Here is a 23,219-nt window from a genome sequence, read left to right on the forward strand (position 1 = left end):
CCCCTACCAGCATGGCCAATTGGCCATGCTGACAGAGGCTGATGGGAATTATAGTTCCTGAACATCTGGAGAGCCGCAGGTTCCCTACCTCTGGGTTACACCATACCACCTTCCCTACCACAGCTTATGTTAATCCCCCTTTTCCTCCAGTAGAGAGGTGACAGTAGCATTTTCACAGTCACAGCAGTAAAAATGTAAATAAATAGAAACAGAAAATTTGATGTTGGCCTCCATCTAGTTCAGCATTCCATTTTCTACAGTGGCTAAACAGATGTTTTGAGAAACCAACAAAGATCACACAAAGGGTGCAGCTGCCCCCACGATGAACCCCGAGCAAGTGGTATTCTGACACACACAGCCATTCATATGGATGTTATATCCCAGACTTTGACGGCCTTCTCCTTCTCCTCTGCTCCCTCTAATTCCCCTAAGAGTCTAAGAAACTCACTCGAGTAATCATCAGGATATGTTTTACTTGATCAATGTGTACATTAAGTGAAGAAAAAATGCCAGCTAATGTATGAGTTCATTAAAGTTTAACACTCTAATTTCCAGTTAATCAAACAAATAAGGGTCGTAATTCTTTCTCTCACATGCCTACACGGGTGTTCCCTGGAACGTTAGAGCAATTTCCAGCAGTTTTCTACCCAGTTCTTCCTGCTCTCCTCCATGACTGAATTCCTCAGACAGCTCTCTGAAGGTGATGCAGATCCGGCGGCTTGTGATATGGTTTCGATAAATGGCGTGGTTCCACATGTAGCGAGCGGGTCCATATAGAACCACCAGTGATCTCCGAGGCAAGTGAACACCAACGGTAATGTCTTTGGATGGAACCACCTTTGTGGAAGAACAGCAGTCCGCTTCCCATTGGATAGTGTTCCTGAGTCCTTCTGCAGAAGCAAAACTGATTGGTTGATGATGGTTCTGAGAGACAGAGAGTGATGCAGAGCCATGCATCTGCTCCTCTGTGCTAGGGAAGGCAGGGAATAACTGGATGCCGTCCTCAGAATCACAAGACATGGAAAGCACGGTGCTTGACAGCAAGTTCAAACTCACTAGGCGCTCACCCCAAAGCCAACAGTCATCCAAGTGAGGGTCAATGGCAGATCCTCTCGCGGGGTCATAATCCAAGTTGCACTGCTCCACAGGAAGGAAGCCTGCCAGGGAGGGATGGTTTCTCATGCGTGTCACAAGCTCCTGGCTGAACTGGGGCAAGCCGGAAAAATCAGTCACTTTCAACTTCTGCTTCTTGAAGTTGACTTTGGGACCATAATCCTATTGAAATGGGGGGAAGGAGAGAGAAATGATAGTTGAGATTTTGTGGAATCGTGGCTAAGAATATGAGCCGTTGATTGGAGCTGTGAAGCCCTCGCTCATATCTTTCTCCGGAGAGCTTTAGACAACATCTCTTTTTCCAGTTCACCATCCGCAACTCGGAGATAATAATCTCCTTTACAAGACTACTGTTAAGAATTGCTGTCGTAATTGTTCCGAAACATTCTGAAATATGTAGAAATCAATATAAGTGCTATGTGTTATATAAGCAGGGAGGTATTCTCACTACCTGCAAGTCTGGAACCCTGAGATTTTTCTGAAACTGACTTCCATCGAGATCGAAGTCAGGTCGTGAGCAGAGCTTTGACTGCAGTACTTAACCCTCTGTGCCATGGGGCTCCTAGCTTAGATGGCTTTAAAAGGGCATTAGTGAAATTTATGGGAAATAGCAATCATGGATAACAGCCACTGGTAGACTGAGTGGAACTTTTGCCTCTGAATAGCTGTTGCTGGCAGGCAATATCAAAACAAATGCCTCTATGTCCCTAAAGAATCTCGCTGACCATTCTGGAAAACAGCTTTCTAGATTAGATGGAGCTTTCGTCTAATCTAGAAGGGCTCTTCTTACATTGTTAAATCGTCTTTCAATTTGTTCTTTAATGACGGAGAAAGGCATAAATAAAACATTCACAACATCAGGGGGCTGCGTTGCAGGGAAAGACCGGGAAAGTTGAAGACTTATGAGCTAGGAGAGTTTTCAGCGCAAGGACAATACCTGCTTTCTTCGGCCAGATTGCGACGGCTTCCAAGCGTTTTGATCCGTCAGCTCCACTATCTTGCTTTCCTCCTCTAGGCTTATGAAGTCATCAAGCAAAAAAACCCCTGGAAATGGAAAGGCCCAGCCTGCAAATCCCGATGGCCTTTCTCCTACAGCCAAGCCAGTTAGTGGGCAGTAAACAAAGTTCTCTTTTTTCTGAGGAAAGAAGGGAGGCAGGAAAAAGGGAAACATTTTTCATTCGGATACTATTGCACCAAAAAGAAGAAGTCATCTTTGAAAGAAATGTTCCTAGCTGCCTCGGTAGAATCAAGTCCTTACGTTGTCTAGAATCTTTTTGGGTTATTCTATTATGTTTCATTGCTATGTTTATTGCTATTGTTATATTTGCATGTTGTGATATATGTTTTATGATATGTGTGACACCGATGGTGGCTGCTCTGAGCCTATCACGAGAAGGAGAACGCAAAAAAAAATTCAAATTAAAAAGGGAAATTAATTTTGATTATTCTTCGTTACACTTTTTAATCAGCTGTCATAACTGTTATTTTATTCTCATAGTTTAAAAGTACTACTTATTGTCACAGTATTTCAATTAATGAAATATGGGGATCCTGCAAATGAGAGAAAATACTAGCTATGGGATGCCATTAAGATAAATGAAATTTCTGCAACATACCATCTGTGTTGAAGTATTTTTACTGATAAAAATGTTAAAATTAAATAGGAGAGGATCTTCTAGGGGTGAATCACTTGCAGGGTTGAAAGAAGCTATGAATGTCTTGCTGTGAATAACTTTGTCAGCACCTGAGTGCTACCAAGCTATTCAATCCACTTGCAAAGACAGAAAATGTATGGAGACAAGGAGAGAATTCCAGAGAACTAGACAATCTGTTCTCTGGAAGGAGCTGTGAAAAGAAAGTAAGCCATCAAGGCCTTCTGTTGTTAAATATTTCACCAGAGTTTGTTTGACTTTAAAACTGCCTTAATAGAAACACTGTCAGAATAATGGTCTGAGATAATTTACTCATGCCTTAAAAGCTTCCCATTTCTGACTTCTTGTTATAAAAGGAGTGGTGATAGTTTTGAAACTAGGAAAATGTTATTTTAACAGGAATAGCTTTTGTAAATAAATTTGATACTTAACTATGCTTTGCATATAAAAGATTTCAATCATTGTTGAAGGCTCTGCTCCATTTGCTATATCCGTTATCCCACGACAGACTCTCCTCTGCCCATTAAAAAGCAAAGAACATTGTTCTTTAGGTTGATTCGGTTGGAGGTATACTAGAAAACCATAACTGTCTAGCAATCTGTGATCAATAGTTCAGATGCAATATGGCAGGTGGAGGACTGCAAAGCACCTTAGTGTTCTTGGGCGCTCGATTACTTGCATGCACATGAAAAATAAGGCAGCCGGGCTCTCTCGACCCTGCCCGTGTCGATGACAACATCCTGCTGCCTCGCCGTCTTCCTGGTCACGTGGGGGGCCAATTTTGCGCCCCCCACGTGACCAGCTTAGTGGCGCCTGGAGACAGAGGGTACCCCTCGTCCCTGGGTAAATACCCCACTGCTCTCCAGGCTCCATCCCCAAATCTCTAGGTGTTCCCCAACCTGGATCTGGCAACCCTGCACCCCAGCCCCTAGTGGGGAGGAGCCCTTATCGTCCAGTTAAGCGTAGTGTAGTGGTTAAGAGCAGGTGGATTCTAATTTGGAGAACCGGGTTTGATTCCCCACTCCTCCACCCGAGTGCCTGAGGCTTATCTGGTGAACCAGATGTGTTTCTGCACTCCTATATTCCTGCTGGGTGACCTTGGGATGGTCACAGTTCTTTGGAACTCTCCCAGCCCCACCTACCTCACCAGGTGTCTGTTGTGGGGAGAGGAAGGGAAAGGAGCCTGTAAGCCACCTTGAGTCTCCTTACAGGAGAGAAAGGTGGGGTATAAATCCAAACTCTTCTTCTTAAGTGGTTAGATTGACTGGTTTAAGAGATGCCTGAAAACCATGATTTAAAAAAGCATTGGTAGCATGTGCAATCTTAGAAGGGACATTACCAATCTTAGAAGGGACATTACCCCTTCTTTCTCCCAAGATAAAACAGCTCTTCTGAGATGGGACGGGCCATAACACGTCCCTGTCTCATGTAAAACCAGCAGCCTCAGTACATAAGGCTCAACAGGGCTCTTAGCTGTAAATAATACATCAAATAGGCAACCCTGAAAACCTGCTGCAACCAGAATTTATTTGGAGCAACTCCAGAACAACAAAAATTGTTGTGGTGGAACCTTTTGTGCCCCTCCTGCCCACTTCATCAGATGCACAACATGCTGTCATCAGCTGATCATTATATATAATCTCACACTGAACACATCACTTAACTATAATAACGACAGGTACCATAAATATGCTGTCAACTAAAGACAGCAGGTTGTATCCAATGATTCCATCTGGCTGGCGTTTTCTTCCATCAGAAGTTCCTACGGTAGTACCAGCAGAAGAGTTGTTGGCTACAACCCATTATCTAGGAAATAATGTATATTATATAATGATGTATGTACATATTATCTGTCTAAATCTGTCCACTGAGACAGACTGTGTTATATGTATCCTTTTTACAACTGAGGACATAACATATAAAATGTATATTGTGTATGAACGTTTGTAATAAACTTTGGCCATAGTGGACATAAGTATGTTGCATATAAAATCTCTGGTCAACTGAGAAAGTGTTTTCCCCCGCATGTCTACATCTGTAATATATACAGGTGGGGGTAAAATGGAACACCTCTACAAAGAAAGAACCCCCAACTGCCAAGAAGTCCTGTCAATGATATTCCTTCTTCTGTATTATTTTATACAATTCCAAGTAGTCCTGCAAACTGGAGAGGGGTGAGGAGATCCCACAGGCCATTGTTACTGTCAAATGTAATAATAGTAACAGATTTAATATGGTCCAAGACCAGCACATGGTTACAGAACTCCATGAAAACCAAAAAATACATAAAGGTACGAAACAAAACAGAAAAGACATCTACCCAAAACAATGTTAATAACATCATTGCAAAAATGGATCCCAATGGGACATTCGAAGAGCAGAAACCATCCCCAAACTTTTAACTCACTGTCTGTTATCCACCAACCTCTAAAACACCTTTACCGGTTGATCTTTTAAACCTTAATCAACCCCTGGACTTTTTGTTTTGCTACCACCGACCAGCACAGCTTCCCCATTGTAAATATACAATTCAATGTAAGAATCGACGGCTTCCCCATTGTAACCATACTGTCAAATGTAACAGATTTAATATGGTCCAGGCCCAGCACATAGTTCCAGAATTACATTAAAACATAAAATATATACCTATGTAATTGTAAAAATCTATATTTGTCCAGTGTTAAAAGGATCCTATACAATTTTTAAAGTACAACTGATCATCCCTGCCACTGGTGAGACGCAAGGGCGCTTTGCACATGCTCAGAGGCACGCTCGAAGTCCCTTTTTCAAAAGGGGGGGGAAGGCTTTTTTTGACGGTGGGTTGGCGAGCCTGCCCCACCCCTTCCCGTCTCCCTGGCCGCCCACCCCCTTTCCCTTCACTCCGCCCGGCCCCTCCTCCGTGATGCCGCTCTGGGTACCTGCGGGGGCGGGGCGGCCTCCTCGCAAAGCAGGCAGGAGCGGCGTCCCTGGCACCCGCAGGCTCCGGGCCCGGCTGAGGAGGCGCCAGCGGCGGCGGGGGAGGTCCCGGCGACTCTTCTTCCTCCTCCTCCTCCTCCCCTCACAGCCGCCATCCCGACCTCCTTCCCCCACCCCTCGCGCCCGGCTCGGGGAGTCCTTCCGCTTCCCCGCGCGAGGCGGCCGCGACGAAAGGAAGGCCTTCCCGCCTCAGAGGTGAGAGGAGGAGTCGCCGCTGAAGTCCGTCTCGGGCCGGGGAGGGAGGAAAGCGCGGGAAGAGACGGACGGCAAGTGGCCGCCTCGGCCAGCCCGGGCTCGCTGGGCCGCCTTTCATAGGCCCGACCGCTTGACTGACTCGATCGCGCCGGTGGGGGGGGACAGAGAATCGGTTGTGAGTTGACGGACTCGCTTTCCCAGCAGCGCCCGCGCTGGCTCGCCCGTAGGAGAAGCGTTCTCGGGGCCGCGCGGGGCATGGTGGGAATTGTAGTGGCGGCGTGGGCCGCGGGTTTAAAGATGCCGTTACTTGAAATATACATCCTCCACCCTGGTTTCTCCTTCGCTCCTTCAGCGAGCGCGGGTCGCCGCTTTCTGTCTTTCTTTCGGGGGTAAAAATGCTCGGGGGTGCTTATTTTTTATTACATCGGGCGAAAATAGATGGGGGGAGGAGCAACCCTCCAGTCAGGCAACCCCCTCCCCAAAACCCCACCGTCGCACGTCCATCTTCGTTTGAAACAACAGAATTCCCACAATAAAGAGGGGAAAGGGGGGGGGGGATCAGGCAGTCCCATGGCTGACCCCGTGAGCCCCCTGCTCCCAATTCTGTTTCCCGCCCATTTTCTCAATTCAAAGCTTCAATCGCCCCCTCCCCCATTGCCAGGCAAAATACAATTCCTGGCTTTATATGATCTCCCTTTCCTTCCAAAAAGCACCCCCCCCCCCCGCCGCATCCTTAAATCGTGTGGTTGCAAAGGAGTAAATGGATAGTGTAAATAAACAACTGGACATGTGTGTGTTGGCGGGAAGTTAAAAGGGGAATAATAAGACAATCAGCCCCCTGCCCTGTTATCCTTTCGGCTAGAAAGGTCTTTGGTCAAGATCTCAATTCAGAGCATGGAGGAAAAGCCATTTTCTTCTTCCCCACCCCATAAGGCGGGCTGAACGGTTTCTTTTCTCTCTCCCCTTCCCCACCAGCTCAAAAACGCAATGTCTATTTAAGGGGAATAACTAGATACTCCTGACCCCTAAAAGCTAGACAAGCATCCCATTCCTCAAAGAAGATTTTTTTTCTGACTTGACCTTTTTTGTTGTTTTGTTTTGCTTGGGGGGCGGGGGGAGTAAAATCTCACACACTGAAAGATTTGCATTATGTTTTCAAAAGTAAATATTTTTAACTGTAAATATTTACAGTAAATGTCCTGTAAATATTTTTCGACATTCATATGTTATGATTAGAGTAGGAAGGTAACTAACTGCCCATCCCCAATAAGTGAGATGGGTGTCCCCCCACCTGAACCCTCCCCCATTTTGGGGTTAGATTAAAATTCAAAACACTAAAGAATCCTTTCTTGTTCCTTATGAATGCGCTGTCTTTGGTTTAGTGGAGGATTCTTAACAGCAAGGTTCAGCTTTGATGCCATGATAAAGAAAAGAGCGCCTCCATGCCTGTGCAAAGTGTGGCAGGTGACTGAAGTGTTCTGTATGGAATATCTCTGGAGGAGAGAACATTTGTCTAGTTGTTGGGCAGAAAAAGGCACACCGTTTCAGGCAAACCCCAGAATGCCCCCTACCAGGAGTGGGTAAAGTGTGAAATCAAAAGGATAGAGTCACAGGTGGCACAGTTTATATAGAAGTTGATACAGGCAAGGACACCTTCAGATATAAGTCCCAGGTCACAAAGGGCTATATAGTTGTTGAGCAAAAAGCTAAATTGTGGACCATCAGAAGTATTATTGTTTGCCTGCAAGAGAACGGGGCTCATGCCCACTAGGTGTTTCTCTGTAAAACTCTGCCCAAAGCAAGTTGTTTATATGCTGAAACAAATAAGAATCAGGCTATTCCAAATAAGGTTACATATTGCCGTATCCTAAATTCATTAGTTTGTACACATTCCAGTTATACTGGACATCTCTGGTTTTTCTTGCAAGTTTTGCAATCTTCTGCTACACTTGTTTGCAGACATCACTGTCCTGTTTAGCCCGTATGGATTCCTTAGCAAGCAAAAGTTACAGAAGCTAAAACCTTCATATATTCATTAAATATGATCCACATACTGAACATCTTGAAATTACTGAAGGCTTTCATGGCTAGATTTAACTGGTTGTGGTGGGTTTCCTGGGCTGTGTGGCCATGGTCTGGTGGATCTTGTTCCTGTCGTTTTACTTGCATCTGTGGCTGGCATCTTCCCTGGACTGAAAAATTCCACCTGCAATACTGTACCTTTGTATAACAAGTTCCACCCAAACGCTTACTGATTGGCTCCCCACCTGGGGGCATGACAATTTATACCCCACTAACATTCCCTTCTTGCTGGACACAGTGTGTAACAGACTTCCCTCTATGATACACCTCTGAAGATGCCAGCCACAGTTGCAGGCGAAACATCAGGAACAAGCTCCACCAGACCACTGCCACATAGCCCAGGAAACCCACTACAACCATCTTGAAATTAACTTGGAAATAAATAGGTTATGTTCAAGGGCCACCCCGTGTACAGAATGTTGCAGTAATCTAGTCTGCAGATTGTAGAAACATGGACCAGTGTGACTAGAGCAGCAGATTTTAGAAGGAAGAGTTTTCCAATCTGGTGTATATGAAAGAAAGTCCTAGTTCTTATGTACGTATCTTTTGGATGTGAACTATGTTCAGTGATCTGGGACTAAACAGCATTTCGGAAATGAGTCCACAATGAATCTATACACAGCATCCTTGAAATGCGGGTTAAAGCCATTTGCACTTAACCATTTGTGCAAGATGATGTTTTACAGCAACTGGACTAGGTACAAATAACCAGTTGTTTTCAAACTTTCTTCCTTCAAGGACTCGTTTTCAAGTTGACTTTCTTGTTGAGGAGCCAAATTATGTTATAGAACATTCTGAAGATCATTCTAAGGTACTCAATTCATGCGGGGTGCTGACCTGTCCTGTTGGCCTCACTGTTGTTCGCATGAGCTGACTCAAGAATCCAGCTCAGGCCACCGTTTCTCTGTGACTTGGAATTACAAGGTGACATTGGTGGTGGTTAAACAGGTTTTTAAGCAAGTATAAAAAAATGTTATCCATTAATACTCTTTTTTTCAGTGAGATTTGCTATTTCAAGGAGATTTGCTATTCCCTAAAAACATTTCCTTAAATAAGGGATAACTGATTTAAATAACTCAAGCCCCTAACTGATGGTTGCTTTGCTTGCCTACTTTGGAGTGAACTCGTGAGCTGATTAACATATATGTTTGAGCAAACGTGTATAAGATTGGGTTATGAAATGAAGTCGCTTACAATAGATTAAAACAATGCACATGTTACAACAAATTAAAAACAATACAAATATTATTGATAAATAATAAAGGAACAAATTGGCATATAGTTCTGGTACCCCAACAGGGCCTAAATGGCTAATATAGAAGATCTTCAAGTGACTTGTAGGTAAGCAAGGTTATGCAAAGATATGGAAGTCCTTAAAAAAAATAAACCTGAAATAAAGACAAGATAATAAATCCCGGTGGGAGCAGATAAATCCATTAATAGCCATTACCTGGGCTGTAATCTCTTCAACTGACACAAAACAGTAACTAACCCTTTGGTTCAATACAATTTAAGCAATGGTACTTCTATTCCAGAGACAGAAGCAATAAAATAAATTCACACTATACACAGTCAGAATCAATCAGGACTTTGCAAGATTCCATGTTCATAATGTGGTGCCCAATATTTCTCCGTTTGCTTGTATTGTGTTTTTTGTACATAAAGGTCCCTGCGGCAATTCAGCTAATGTACCCTAACCCTATCTCTGTATCAACCATAAAAGTCCATTGCTCTTCCCCTACCCATAAGACTAACAAGGGTTTCTGGGTAAGGTTGGGATAAAATGAATGGAATCCCCGGCCCCCTAATCCTCTAACTCCAAATTCATCAGATCCATTACCTCCCTCTGAGGGTCCCTGGAACACAACAGGATATTCACAGTATCCCAGAACACAACACGATACTCACAATACTGTCCTGGAGTCAACTCTGTGTCCCCTTGTTTTAGTTCTCAGTTGTGGCAGATAAAATAACTATGTCCTTTCACCCATACAATCCCTCATCCTTATGGCAGGTTGAATTGATTATCAGCAAATCACTGAGGGTGCACCCAAGTCAATCAGTCGCAGGGGAAAGAGAGAGAGAGAAGGAGTTCCCGGACGAGCCCCCAATTGTGGTGCCCAATATTTCTTTATCAAACATCAAGCCAACAGAAGAGAGTTTTAAGTAGCTTTATTTGCAAAGAAAGGAGAGCCATCCTTACATGGACAGACTCCATCGAAACAGTATATCCACAGCATATTTATTCACTTCTCCCAATCTTGCCACACCCTCTCCGTTCCCCCAATGGCTAAGTGTACTTGGTGTTACAGCTTTCCGATCCGCCTATTTACATGTTGCTCCTTGATATGTTTCCCCCCTTCCAAATTTTTCCTGTATGTCCATTATCAACACCCCTTATTCAAGCTGTGGTGTAAAAGTTAATATGCATTAGCTAATTACGCATGCCTCTTTTACGTGACCTCCTGCCGTCTGCTTGCAGTTTATGTCTAAGCAGCTGTGTGAGTTTCGTTATCACTCACACGCGTATTTTTAGCCTATACACTTCCTTTGTGTATTTTGTTTTTATCTTGTGGTTGGAACTTCCCACCCCATAAGCTCTGCACAAACATCTTTATATCATCTGTTTTCATCTTGTGGTTGATGAACTCTTGAACAAATATTAGTCTGTTAAAAACCTTTAACCCTTTTACTTCCCACTCCTCTTATTCTTGTAGAAAACACATTTCTCCTTTTTCACAATAATACTAAACTTTACTTTATATTTTTTACTTAGATGCTCTCATAGAGAATTTAGTTAAGCCCCAAATCTTCGCTTTTGGCTCAAGCTGCTAAGTTCTGTTTCCTGTCTAAAAATACAATTTAATCCTTGTAAAAATTAAATGGGTACTTTTCATTAGTGATCTTTCTCTTGTTCTTTTGGATTTTGAGAGGAGACAAATTCCACTGTAATAGCCATCCTAGTCTGTTGCAGCAGAAGCAAGAGAAGAGCGTTGTAGCACCTTGAAGGTTATTGGATATAGTGTAGCATAAACCTTTGTGGGTTTGAGCCCACTGCCTCACATGCAGTGAAGTGAATCCTCATTCAGCAGGATTTTTGTACACATAAGGAATATTTGCAAACAGTGGTTTAAAAGACTGCTTTGTGAAATCGCTACAAAAATGAAAAGTATACAAATAAACACAGCGATTTTTCATAGCCACTGCAACACAGAGTTGCCAGATCCCCCCAAACTAAAATAAACTCCATGTAGAGAACTGGGGTTTATTCATGATCTGGAGGAAAGCTCGGAAAACCAAGACTGGCTTTTCCCACGCAGTTAAAAGTAATATGTTTCCACATTCCTCCTCCCCCCCCCACATGACAACAGTACTGAGAAACTATGCAGACAGTAAGGCCCCTTCTGCACACGCAAAATAATGCGTTTTCAAACCACTTTCACAACTGTCTGCAAGTGGATTTTGCCATTCCGCACAGCTTCAAAGAGCACTGAAAGCAGTTTCAAAGTGCAGTATTTTGCATGTGCGGAATGAGCCTAAGATAGCACTAACTGAATCCACTGTGCATGGCCTTGACCAGCACCTGGCAATTCAAAGCAAAGAAAGACAACCAATCCCCCGCCCATGGAAGGCATCAAACAGCCCCAGAAGTGTAGTCGTGCACGCGGAGTCACCGTAAGAACAAGACGAGACGCGGAGATATCATCTGGTGGAGAGAGCCAGCAGCGGGAGCGCGGGGGTCCGTGATCCTGGCAACTCTGCCGCGTGCTAGTTCCTGGCACCTTTTATTAGGGATTCTCTGGGGGCGGGCAAAGGAGTGGATCGGCGGGAGGCCGGGAGACCGGGAGACCGGGAGATCATCAGGTGATGCATGATCTCATCGGGCTGGTACGTGCGGGAAGAAGCGTCCGTGTCTGGGCCTAATCCACACCTGGGGGCAAGGGCCCCATTATCCCTTTGTCACCAGGACACCTGGTGGCGAGTTCATGACCTGTGACTCACCCGAGTGGGTGGGGATGGGGAGGGCAGGTGCGCTTGAAGGCGTGGATTGGGCTTTCAGCATGCCAAGCTCTGCCTCACGGTGCTGCTGGGTCCAGTGACCTCATCCCTACATCTCCTCCTTTTCTACGCTTTTTAGGAAGGAAGCCGAATTGGTTAGGGATAACTCAGGGGACGCTTCGCCATCCCACAGCACTCTGCCCGAGCTGATGCGGGCTAAGCTTGTGTAACATGAGAACTTGGTTCGCGGCACGTAAGGGGAAGTCAAAGAGGTTTCTTACACATGGCCTGGCAATATTAGAAATACATTGAACAAGGCAGGATCCGGCGATAAGGCACACAATCAAACCAATGCAGGACTGTACAATGAGTACTTATACCATCCCCTGGCAGCAAACTCCAAAGGGCTGATGACCACTCAGTGAGAGCAATACATCATATTTCAGATTAAGATACAACGTCTTGCAACTCATGCGTAACTTTCATATACAAGGAATTCAAATGGGAATTATCAGAGAGATTAAAACAAACACATATTAAGTGTACATTCTCCACAACCCCTGGTGTGATGCAGCAACAGCAAAATAATCAATAAGCGTACGATTATCTAAGGTTAAGCTTGGCCCGAAAGTTCTTGTTGCTTTCGGAGGCCAGAGCATCCAGAAGGCGATGGAAGTGGGAGATTAATGGACTTCGCATAAGGAGCACAGTAACAGAGCCAGCCCGGCCGATAGTCTTAGCGTTATAAGAAGCAAGTCCAGGGACTCCCACTAGGGAAACGCCCGGGGAGACAAACTCTGCTTCGGAGGAGGGCAACCTTGCGTCGCCTCCGGCAAAGTGGGATGCGAGAGGGAGAGGCCGGAGGCGGCCAGTGCGGGGCTTTCCTGGGAGGTGGAGCCTGGGGCAGAACGTGATGGTGAGGCGGCTGGAGGCAAGCAAAGGGTTCCGGCAGAGAAGTCGAGCAGGAGGGATGGAGTTGAAGGTTCTTTCCCGCGAGTCAGGAGAACCAGCCTTTGGGGAGCAGGATTGTTCCGTTACCGCAGACACTCGGGATGTCCCTCCATGTAATGCAGTGCAGTTCCAGCTAGCTGAGCCGGTGAATGGGCTGGGCGGTCTCTCGTCCCGCCCGCCTTGGCAATGCGAGCGCCAGGTGTTGGACTTGTGGTTAAGCGACAGTCTTGGTGATAAGGGGAGAGAGCGCCGCCCGAGTTTTGAAGCGATGGGTCCCCAGTCAAGCTCATGGAGTGCTTGATGAGCGCAGGGTGTTCATAAAGGTTTGAGCTCAGGCCAGATTCCTCCTATAGGAAATCTCCAGGGGCTTTAAAAGCGGGGAGCAGGCAGGAGCTCCCAGCAAACTTCCTACTCCAAGGTACTGGCCCAGGCAGAAGAAGGTTGAGGCGTTGGCAGCGCAGCGAATCGATTCCCAGATGTTGTGGTCTGACCAAAGGCTTTCGTCAGGGGTGACCCGGTGTATCACCCGGCAGGGAGAGCAGTAGAACAGGCAGGAGGATGGTGACTGCAGAGTGCTTGGTAGTGATGATACATGAAGCATGGCAGCACAGAGATCACCGAGGTGTTCTCGGGGGTAGCCCTCACATTGTTGCAGCAACTCCCGAGGCTTGGCTGGTGGTCACCCTTGACATCCCCCCCAGGTCATCCGAGCCTTTGGACCCGTCCGAGGCTGGCGGCGGGATTCACGTCCAAGGCCGCAGGACAGGATCCCTCCAAAGAGATCCGGCTCCATCTCGGGATAGGGTTGAGACAACTACTAAGCGCTTCATTCCATGGGCTGGCCGGACATGGCGAAGCTCGAGAAATCCACAACAAGGGACCTGTAGGAGGAAGAGGGACTGAAGCACACCCCTTCCCCAGGTAATATGGGAGGGGCCGGATCCCGCCAGGCTCGGTCTTGGAGGCATGGCCAGCCGGGGGCCCTGAGCATGTGGGTGAGTAGTCTGGGCAGCTTGATGGCCCGACCAAGGTCTCGGAGGTTTGATTGACGATCAATTTTAAGAAGTGATTGTTAATATCAAGTTTGCTCCAAAGTTTGCCCTCTCGCGTGGGCTGAGCGCAGGGGCCACCTACTCCTCTTTCTTTAATTTTTTTTTGACAGGGAGGGGCAAGAAATTTGAAGCGATCCTGATGAGGGTCGACCTCAAAAGCGTCATCAGAAGCTGTCCGAGTGAAGGTCCGAGCCTCGAGGAGCTGGGGGCGAAGCGACCATTAGGGAATTGTGGGTATGCATACTTAATTTGCAGTACAAAAGGAAAACTTTGAGGGCTTTTGGAGTCACCCGGAATGCAATTCAGGGGAATGAAGTCGATCAGTGGCATTTAGGAGTTAAATCTTCCACACACAAAGGGAGAGGTTTCCTTGCAGAGGGAATGTACTTACCGTGACAGCGGTGGTTGGCTCCCGCCGAAGGCTGTAGGGGTTGCTAATTTTTTGTGATCAGTTTATCTTGGCGAAATGTCAGCCACGCGAAACCACTTCCTAAAGAGGCCGGTTTTATTTCAAAGGTCTGGACTCAAGTCAGAAAACCCGGAAAAACAATATGGGTATTTAGAAGTGATGATGGTGCTTAAACCATGATCACTTTCGCAGGTGTGCCAAACGCCGGTTTATATTAATGAATTTGAATAAAACGGCAGCCCCTTTTAACCACAGGGCCTGTCCTGGCAGTTAACAAATTTACCAGGATGGAGCCCAGATTTTGAAATCCAGGGAGGGCCAGTCAGCCAGGTGGCCCTCCCACGCTTTACTGGTTGAAAAGACAGAACAAAATGGGGAGAGAAGGAAAGGCGTTCCAGAGCGGGGGGCTCTGGGGTGAAAGTAGAAACACAACCAGGAGCTGGGGGAAGCTGAGAGATCTCAAGCGTAGCCAGCTGCTATCTCTGTTCTTCTTCTGGGGTGCAGCCATGGCGATGGGAGTGGATTTTATCCATCCCAAACTAGTGTGGAAATCTTTACTTGACTCATGAGATCCCTTCCCCAAAGGTTGCCAACATTGAATGTCTAGGGCCGATGGGGCGGACTCGTGAGCTGCTGCTTTCGCAGTCCTGGGCTGTAGACGTGGCCAGATGGTGCTCCGTCTCGGGCGGTTTGTTTCCCCCCACTCCCCCCCCCAGATGCTTGGAACCCAGCAGAAGCCCCTCTGTTGGCCACCTGATCAGGCCACTTTCGGCTGCTCTGATGGCCAGTTGCGTCGGCGCCCGGTGTCCACCAGTCCCTTGAGCGGACACCCCTCTATGGTGAGCTCCAGGTACAGGGGCGGGGAGCTTCGATGGAGTGTCTCCACATGCGATAGTGGTGTTGGCAGCGCCCGATGGCTGCTGGGACTCGTGGCCTTTACTGTGAATAGATGGCGGGCAGCGTGTGGGAGCCAGGAGGATCAGCTGTGCGCAGCTGGTTTCCAGCTAGGCCAGCTCCCTGGGGATGTTTGTCCATACCTGGATGTGGATGGGTCCCTGAGTGCGTGGAGTCAATGACCCTGGGATGATGAACAATCCCTGCTCATGGCGGAAGCCTTTGGTGCCTGTAGCCCAATGGTCCCGTGAGGGCCAGGGATCGCATATACTGGGTGAGGGCAGCGAGGTCTAGGTAGGGGAACCCAAAGGGAGATAGGTTGGAGTGCAGGCAAGCGAGATGCCACGAGAAGGAAGTGTATGGTTTTGGTGAGGCCCGGTGTTTGGGGCTGTTCTAAGTAATCTCCTCCTTGGTCCTGGGCTGGGGAGATGCCGAGGCCTTGGGGATTTCCAGCGGGCACTGGCACCAGTGGGGAAACCTCTCTCTGGCACTGGGAACTTGGTCCCTAGGCTGTCTTGGGGTCTGCCTCAGGGGGGAGGGTACCCCCCTCTGCTCGAGGTTAGTAATGGCCCCCCTCGGGGGCGGCTACATTCCCTCCTCGAAGGTGTCCTGGCTTGCCGGCACTTAATTAAAGCACTCACCCTGGGGCTGTCCTATGGTAGTGGAGAGTGCTCTGTGGCTAGGAAGGCTGGCAGTGGAAGCGGAGGGACCCGATGTCCCTGACAAGCCTTAAGCATATGTCTGCCAGCTTCGAGTTTGCTTCCCTAGGCCTGTGATACGCCCTAAGGCACTCAGTGGAAGCGTTGCCTCCTTGGCAAGGCGTAAAAGGCTTCGTTTTGGGCCTCCTAAGCTATCTACCTTGCCTCTTGAGGCCTTCCCCTGGAGCCCTGTTCACAAATTCAGCATAGGGACTCTTGGGGCTTTTGGACAGATGCGGATGCTAAAGCTTTGGGTCGGTTGTCCGGCATTGGGGACTCTTCATGTACGCCTTATATATCGCGCACTCAGAAGCTGCATCGGCTAAGGGTGGCCTCGGCAGAGTTAATCCTGAAGAGCATTACCGGGTTGGCGAGCTTCTCACTGCTACGTCAGAAGCTATGCGGGCGGTAGCGTAGCATACCCGCCAGGAAACATATCTGCTCCTCCGTTTATGCACTGCTGGCGGTACTTCGCTTTCCCCAAACCAATGCACGTACTGTCGCGGGGTTTTAAAAAGCATGCTAAAGGCAATTGGTTTTCCAATCCTCCCGGAACCATCAGGTGGTTCCTGGCGACTGCCTCCGGCATGCCCTCCTTACCATGAGGAGCTGATGATTTTCCATCGTCCGCATTGACACGCAGACTCCAGGAAAGGATGTTTGTAGCTTAAGAGGAATGGTACCTCAACCAAATTCGCTGAAACGAGCAGCGCCATCCCTCCCCTTTCCTGAGTCCCGCAGTGTAGGTGATTGACAGGGCAATACATGGCGAGAATACTGGCATCGTCTTCCGTCAGAGTTTCCTTTTTTGCTAGATAAATGGCATAATCCGGAACTGCTAGAGTTTCGAAACTTCCGTATTACATTGGCGCTGGCCGAATATCGCATTTGGCCTTCTACCAGAAATGAAAGAAATTTGAAAGGGAGGAGCGGCGAGCCCGAGCAGCGGAGGAGATTTAAAGAAAAGGGCAAAGGGGGGCAAGGGAGGTAGAAGGGAGGGACAGAAGTCCAATTTTGAAGTGGATAGAGAAAAGTCCTCGGGGGGTGAAACTGGAAAGCTGAAGAAGGGTCAAAGCTGAGAGTGATCTGCGGCAAGAGGGCCATAGACCTGCGGAGGCTGGGATGGCAAGCATAACATTGCCTCCACGTCCCAGTAAAGCAGTGACATCGGGCTGAGGCTCTCTATGCAGAGTCGCCGATCGGCGTTTTTCCCAATCCTTAAAGATTCAATGCGTCCCCTTTCTGGGTACCATGGACATTGAGCTTCAATCCTCCTCAACCAATTTATGCGCAAAACTCCTCTCTTACAGAGAATTCCCGTCAGCTTTTATTCGCGGCTTTCAATTAAGCTAGCGTGCTTGTCACTTAAGCCTGCTTTTGCAAGCTCCCCATACTTACTACCATTGTTTGCCGTCAGTTGAGGACGAGAGAGTGTCCTGGGAACTTCGAGGTCCCTGGATGCGCTGATCCAGCTGGACCGGCGGTACCGAGAAATGGAGTCCCTGGATGTCAGCCCGATCCAGGGCGTCGGTACCCTTGACGCCTTTCCAGGCTTAATGCGGCCAGTAAGCAGCGGTGGAGGGTTCTGAGGATTTCGGGTTTTGGCACCGAAGTTGTAGTCGTGCCGCGGCGAGTCACCGTGGAAGCGAAGGGCGAGATAGCCCGGAGATATCATCTGGTGGAGAGAGCCAGCAGCAGGAGCGCTTGAGGGGAGTCCTAATGGTCCCACAGCTTAACTCTGCCAGGTACTAGTTCCTGGCACCTTTTGGTAGGGATTCTCATGAAGGCTGGCTATAAGGGGTGGATCGGCGAAGGAGGCGGGAGAGCGGGGAGATCATCAGGTGATGCATGATCTCATCGGGGCTGGTACAATGCGTCTTGAAGAAGCGTCGTGGTCTGGGCCTAATCCACACCTGGGGGCAAGAGGCCCCATTATCCCTTGTCTATAGGACACCTGGTGGCTGGGAGCCAGGCCGAGGCGGTCTCATGACCTGTGGGACTCACCCGGGGAGGGTGGGGGGGGATGGGGGGCCGGAGTCGCCAGAGAAGGCCCGTGGATTGGGCCAGCATGCCAGCGCTCTGCCTACGGTGCTGCTGGGTCAGCGGCTCATCCCTACAAGAAGCAATCTAGCTACTAGGCATCCTGATAACAGTACAGGAGAATTTGAAGACCAGACAGTCTGGCAAGATGAACTGTGTTCAAGCAACAGCAAATGTTTAGGCTACCAACTGAATATCTCCCTGGGGCGTTTTAGATGATTCTCCCCAATCCGTTTGCGTGGCTTTTCTAGGAGGTTTTGGAAAGATATTGGACAGCTCTGGTTGAGCAGAAAACTGGAAAGGGTTAAAAATGTCCAAAATAACCACAGAACTTCTGTTGGAAAGGGCAGTGCCAAAGTCCACGAGGCTGAGGAAGATCAAAACTCTGAAGTAAGTTCAGTTAAACATCTCCAAAATCCCAGACCTCGGTTTGCAAAACAAACAAACAAAAAAACCTCCTGGTGTTCAGGGAAATCCACGAAAGTTTTGCCAAAGCCTTCTCCATGATAAAGCTCTGCTTTTTGCAATTCCGAATTTAAAGGTGCATCGTTAAGACACAAGGATTGGAAAAATTGAATGGCCAAAAATGAGGAACAGACAATATCCTTTTGTTATTTTGTTCAGCACACTCCTAAGAAATACAGTCACAAGATTCCAGTGTTTCACAGAAACAATCATCTGAATATGGCAGCCCTTTGCAGATGACAAGGATATACAACAAAATCCACTGGCTCAAGAAGTATATGCTGAAATATACAGGTTCTATTTAAGATGCATTCTGTGCTATCTGGACTTGTAAAACGAGTCCTGTAAAATGGACCTGTTCTGCCAGGCATTTGGCCAGCTGGGTTAAATTAAGACTACATACGATATAGGCCTCCTGTGGGCTCAGTTGGGGGGTTGGGGAGCTTTGATTGCCATCTGTTATATGTAAAGTTCCTTTTTTTAGTATTTATTGTTGCTACTTTTTAAATGGTTTTTGAATAGATTTTATATGGATTATTGCTTTTGCTATATATTTTAGCGAAGCTGTTGCACTGGCCCTGATGACCCCAGCCGGAAGGGCGATCTAAAAATCTAAAGTATAAAAAAACAAACAAAACAATTGGTCAGTGTCAGTCATCCCTCTAAGTCAGTGGTTCTCAACCTGTGGATTATGACCCCTTTAGAGTCGTAATGGCCCTTCACGAGAATTAAGCCTTAAGACTCCCTAGCTTCAGTTAATTCCTCCATCTGTAAAATGGATAAATGTTAGGGTTGGGGGTCACCACAACATGAGAAACTGTATTAAAGGGTCGCGGCATTAGGAAGGTTGAGAACCACTGCTCTAAGTGTTCCCTGGTGCTGCCCAGTAGTCTGAAAACAGAATCAATTTGTTGACCAGCCATGTTGAACAAAAAAAGGCTATAACTCCTGCACAGAGCTGAGCCGCTTAGGAGAGCTCCCCCTGCCGAGCAGCCCCTTATCTGTGCGGCACTGTGCCGTGCAGCCGTGATTGTGGGCAGCATACAGGAAACGTTTGTCAGTGCTGTCACGTTCTTAGCTACCTGGTCTTCTGTTTGAATGAACCCTGTTTGGAATGAACCTTGGTACTGAAAACAGTCCAGTGGTGGCAGCTTTGATTCAGTGAACCTAGCCAATAAATGGAGTTTTGCCTGATTGGCATCTCCAAGAGCTTGTTTCTGATGTTAAGTTCTTTTACTGTAATGAACATATGAACCGTACCAGTGAACTCCAATGTTTTTGAGCCTATGGGCACATTTGAAATTCTAACACAAGGAAATCTCTTGTAGCTCTGCTATCAGATCTTTTAACTGCAGGTTCCAGGGACTGAACCTAGAACCTTCTGCATGCAAAGCACATCTTTTGCCATTAAACTACAAGAGCTCCTGCCTCCTGGACAGGAGTTGAATTTGTAGTTGCAGCACGAGGAAGTGTCAAGGGGCAGCTGCAAAATCATCAGGCCTGCAGCTAAACTGAGGAAGAGGCCGAGGCAAAGCTAGATGAGAGGTGTGGTTAAGTCAGCCAAGCAAGATGGACAGAATGAGATTTCAGGGGCACTTTTTATTTTCAGCCTGTCCAAGTTGCAAATAACAACAGAAGATTTGGAACCACATTTATTTTCCCATCTGCGCCACCTCCAAGAACTGGACCTGTCCGACAATCTGCTAGAACGGCTTCCTGACAACCTAAGCCTGCCGAACCTCCGCATCCTGAATTGCAACAACAATCAGCTGGAAGATGTGACTACCTTGCAGCAGTTCCCACAGCTGGAAGAACTAACCTATGCCAACAATGTGTACCTGACCGTGAGTATAATAATCAGCAATCTGTGGGAATTATATCAGTTCAGGGGATTGGGAGATCTTGCAGGCATGTCTGCGAAGGCTTGTAAGTCTGTTACAGCAAAATAAAGCACAAGTCCAGTGGCAAGACTTCAAGAGCAAGAACATTTATTTCTGTATGAGCTTTTATTTGTTTATTTAAAACATTTCTTAGCTCCTTTTCTATCCTAAAGACTTCAAGATGTCTTACAATGTAGATAACATACACACAGTAGAATACTCTAAAAACATTTAAGCCGTCATGGGGTTAAGAATGGCGGACTCTAACTTGGAGAACCAGGTTTGATTCCCCACTCCTACACATGTAAACCTGCGTTGGGTGACCTTGAATGATCACTGCTTTCTCTCAGGGTTAGCGATATATTTGAAAAAATTAGTATAGTATCAGGATTAAAAATTAATAAAAAGAAGTCTAAAATGATTGCTAAAATATATATATCCAAATGATCAAAAATAAGAAAAACCTGGTTTCCAAATTGCTACAAAATTTAGATATATAGGGGTGATTATAACAAATACCATTTTGACGTCGTTTCAGAATAACTGTAAGAAAACCTGGAAAAAATAAAAAGGATTTGAATGGATGGGAATTTTTAAATTTATAATTACTAGGGAGAATTTCAGTTATGAAAATGAACATTTTACCAAGAATTTTATTTTTATTTCCAAATATACCTACTATGAACTCTGATTAACCACTGACTATCTGGCAAAAAAAATTAGCAAAATTTATATGAGGCTATATTTTGAGGCCGCTGCTTTCTTTTGGTTGAAAGATTGGATTTTACTAAAAAAAATCAGAGACTGATTAAATTGGAAGGAGATGGAGTAATATTTGGGTGGCATGTCTGTTTATGGTATGGAAAAGAAAAGAAAAATAAACAATTTAAACGTGTTACAAGATTTGTGTAGTCGACCCATAGCGGTCAAGCATTAAAAGAAACGAGACGAGGCGGAGATAACATCTGAGGTGGAGATGTCGCCAGCAGCGAGTGACCGGAGGTCCGTGTTCCCTAATGAGAGTCTCCGTCTGCCGGTTCCTGGCACCTTTTATTATTACTCTATAGTGTAGGAGAGGGAGGGCTGCAGAGTTCGGAAGGCCGGGAGAGAGTGGGAGGAATGGGGAGATCATCATGTGATGTATGATCTCATCTGGCCTACGTCTGCGGAGAGGCTGAATGCATCTGGGCCTAATCCTCACCTGGGAGAGGCAAGACAAATTGTCCCTGCGCCCGGTGATTGAGCCAGACAGTTCCCGCGACCTGGCGACTCATGGGGGGATGAGAGTGGGGGAGTGCGTCACGACCCGGCAAGGCCGCCCAGGTCGGCGGCTAGTCCCAGCGTTCCTCGGCAACCTGCTGGAGTGGCAGTGCACTATCTACATCTCCTTTTACATTTTGCGGCGAGGGGCGAAAGCGCTAGGGGCCGATTTAAAGGGGCGGCTTGTCTCCTCCATACGTTTGGTCAGGCTATTGAAGCAGCATTACCAACATTAGAGAATTTGGTTGCGGGGGGTAAGGAAATCACGAGGGGCTTACACACGTTACAGGTGCCAATATTAGACCGCGCGTTGAGTGAGAGCAAGATCCGATAATAAGGCACTGAGGTAGGACCAGCAGAGGCTGTACAATAGCACTCAACCATCCACTCCGGCAGCCAGCTCAGAGAGGGCTGACCGCCAGCGAGGGCAAAACATCACACTTCAGATTAGATGCAATTTCTTGCACAGCTCCGTAGAAGCAATTTAGCGAATCATCAGGAAAGATTAAAACAATACATGGTATGTACACTCTCACGCTTTGGTGATTCCAGTTAATGGCGGCATGATTATCTAGAGCAGCTTAATGGGGATTCTTACTTGTTGCTTTCGGAGCCAGGGCATCCAGAGGGCGAGTGGTGAAGCGGAGTTGGTGGACTTAGCGAGGAGTCACGAGATCCCAGCTGGCCAATAGTACAGGAAATAGAATCGGGGGGGCTCCACACAAGGAAATTCGCGAGGAAGGCAGACGCTCAACCGGAGGGCGATCGCGCTCGATCCGGCAGAAGGAGAGGATTGGCGGAGTGGAAGCGATGCGGCGGTGTCGGAGCTCCTAAGGGTGCAGGAGCCACAGGGTAGGTAAAGTGGCCGGCGAAGGCCCGGTGGCAGAGAAGTCCCGGCAGATAGGCGAAGCGGAGATGCAGTAATGGCGAATAGTATAACCGAAAACTGGAGCATGCGATAAGAATTAAACAATAAGACATGGTTACCCGAGCTATAAGTTCGGTGACTCTCTCGCGAACAAAGATGCGTGGAAGAAGCGTGTTCGATAACATGCAGAAGTGGCTGAGACGTGTGAGGAGAGTTCAAGAGTTAACCTGCCGGGGATGTTCCGGCTGTAAGCTCAAATTCCCGGCGGGGCGTTAGAGGAAGGAGGAGGATGGCTGATTAAGTAGATATGAAGGGGTCCTGCAGGGGTGACCGGCGGTCACGGTGAGGCAACTGTATTAGTGACGCTGCTGATGGCTATAAAATCCACAGTGATAGCCCGCGCAAAGGCTGCAACTTTGGGATTCTTAGGCGTCTAAGGCCGGAATCGGCTAGAAACGGGAGTCTTAGGTTGAAGCGGATCTTGGTCCGTTCGATGCTGATTACCAAGTCTACTGAGGCTGTGGGATGGGAATTAACTCCGGGGAGAGCCTGTTCCGTCTTCGTGGTGTGTACAACCCCGTTTGCTTGCATCGTTCCTCCGAGCAGATTAGGACATGTAGGGCTGAGATCCATATAGAAGGACCTGTAAGGAGAAGGACTGAAGCATACCCCTTCACCAGGTTAT

At 47.3% G+C, this 23,219-nt stretch overlaps 2 protein-coding genes across 4 annotated transcripts in view; one reads left to right on the top strand and one right to left on the bottom strand.

Moving 5' to 3' along the window:
• Positions 1–453: 453 nt before the first annotated feature.
• Positions 454–5,836, bottom strand: ALKBH4 (alkB homolog 4, lysine demethylase). Its single transcript, XM_048518546.1, has 3 exons — positions 5,684–5,836; positions 2,051–2,248; positions 454–1,275 (listed from the first exon to the last, which is right to left on the bottom strand). Exons 1-3 carry the CDS (start codon positions 5,834–5,836, stop codon positions 598–600), a joined length of 1,029 nt encoding a protein of 342 aa, XP_048374503.1. The 3' UTR covers positions 454–597.
• Positions 5,799–23,219, top strand: part of LRWD1 (leucine rich repeats and WD repeat domain containing 1) — a 40,457-nt gene continuing 23,036 nt past the window's right edge. For all 3 annotated transcript variants that reach the window (XM_048518542.1, XM_048518544.1, XM_048518545.1), the window contains exons 1-3: positions 5,799–5,936; positions 18,313–18,451; positions 20,136–20,370. In XM_048518542.1, the coding sequence (XP_048374499.1) occupies positions 18,372–18,451; positions 20,136–20,370 (315 nt within the window). In that variant the 5' untranslated portion in view covers positions 5,799–5,936; positions 18,313–18,371. The remainder of the gene's footprint in view (positions 5,937–18,312; positions 18,452–20,135; positions 20,371–23,219) is intronic.

This window comes from Sphaerodactylus townsendi, linkage group LG16 (assembly GCF_021028975.2).
Source record: "Sphaerodactylus townsendi isolate TG3544 linkage group LG16, MPM_Stown_v2.3, whole genome shotgun sequence".
NCBI lineage: Eukaryota > Metazoa > Chordata > Lepidosauria > Squamata > Sphaerodactylidae > Sphaerodactylus > Sphaerodactylus townsendi.

Excerpts from the sequence above, each read along its gene's own strand:
- ALKBH4 (XM_048518546.1), bottom strand. The coding sequence starts at position 5,836 with ATGGCGGCTGTGAGGGGAGGAGGAGGAGGAGGAAGAAGAGTCGCCGGG. Across the intron at positions 2,249-5,683 it reads AGGCCGCCCCGCCCCCGCAG|AAAAAAGAGAACTTTGTTTA; the intron begins GTACCCAGAGCG and ends TTCTTTCCTCAG. Across the intron at positions 1,276-2,050 it reads AATCTGGCCGAAGAAAGCAG|GATTATGGTCCCAAAGTCAA; the intron begins GTATTGTCCTTG and ends CCATTTCAATAG.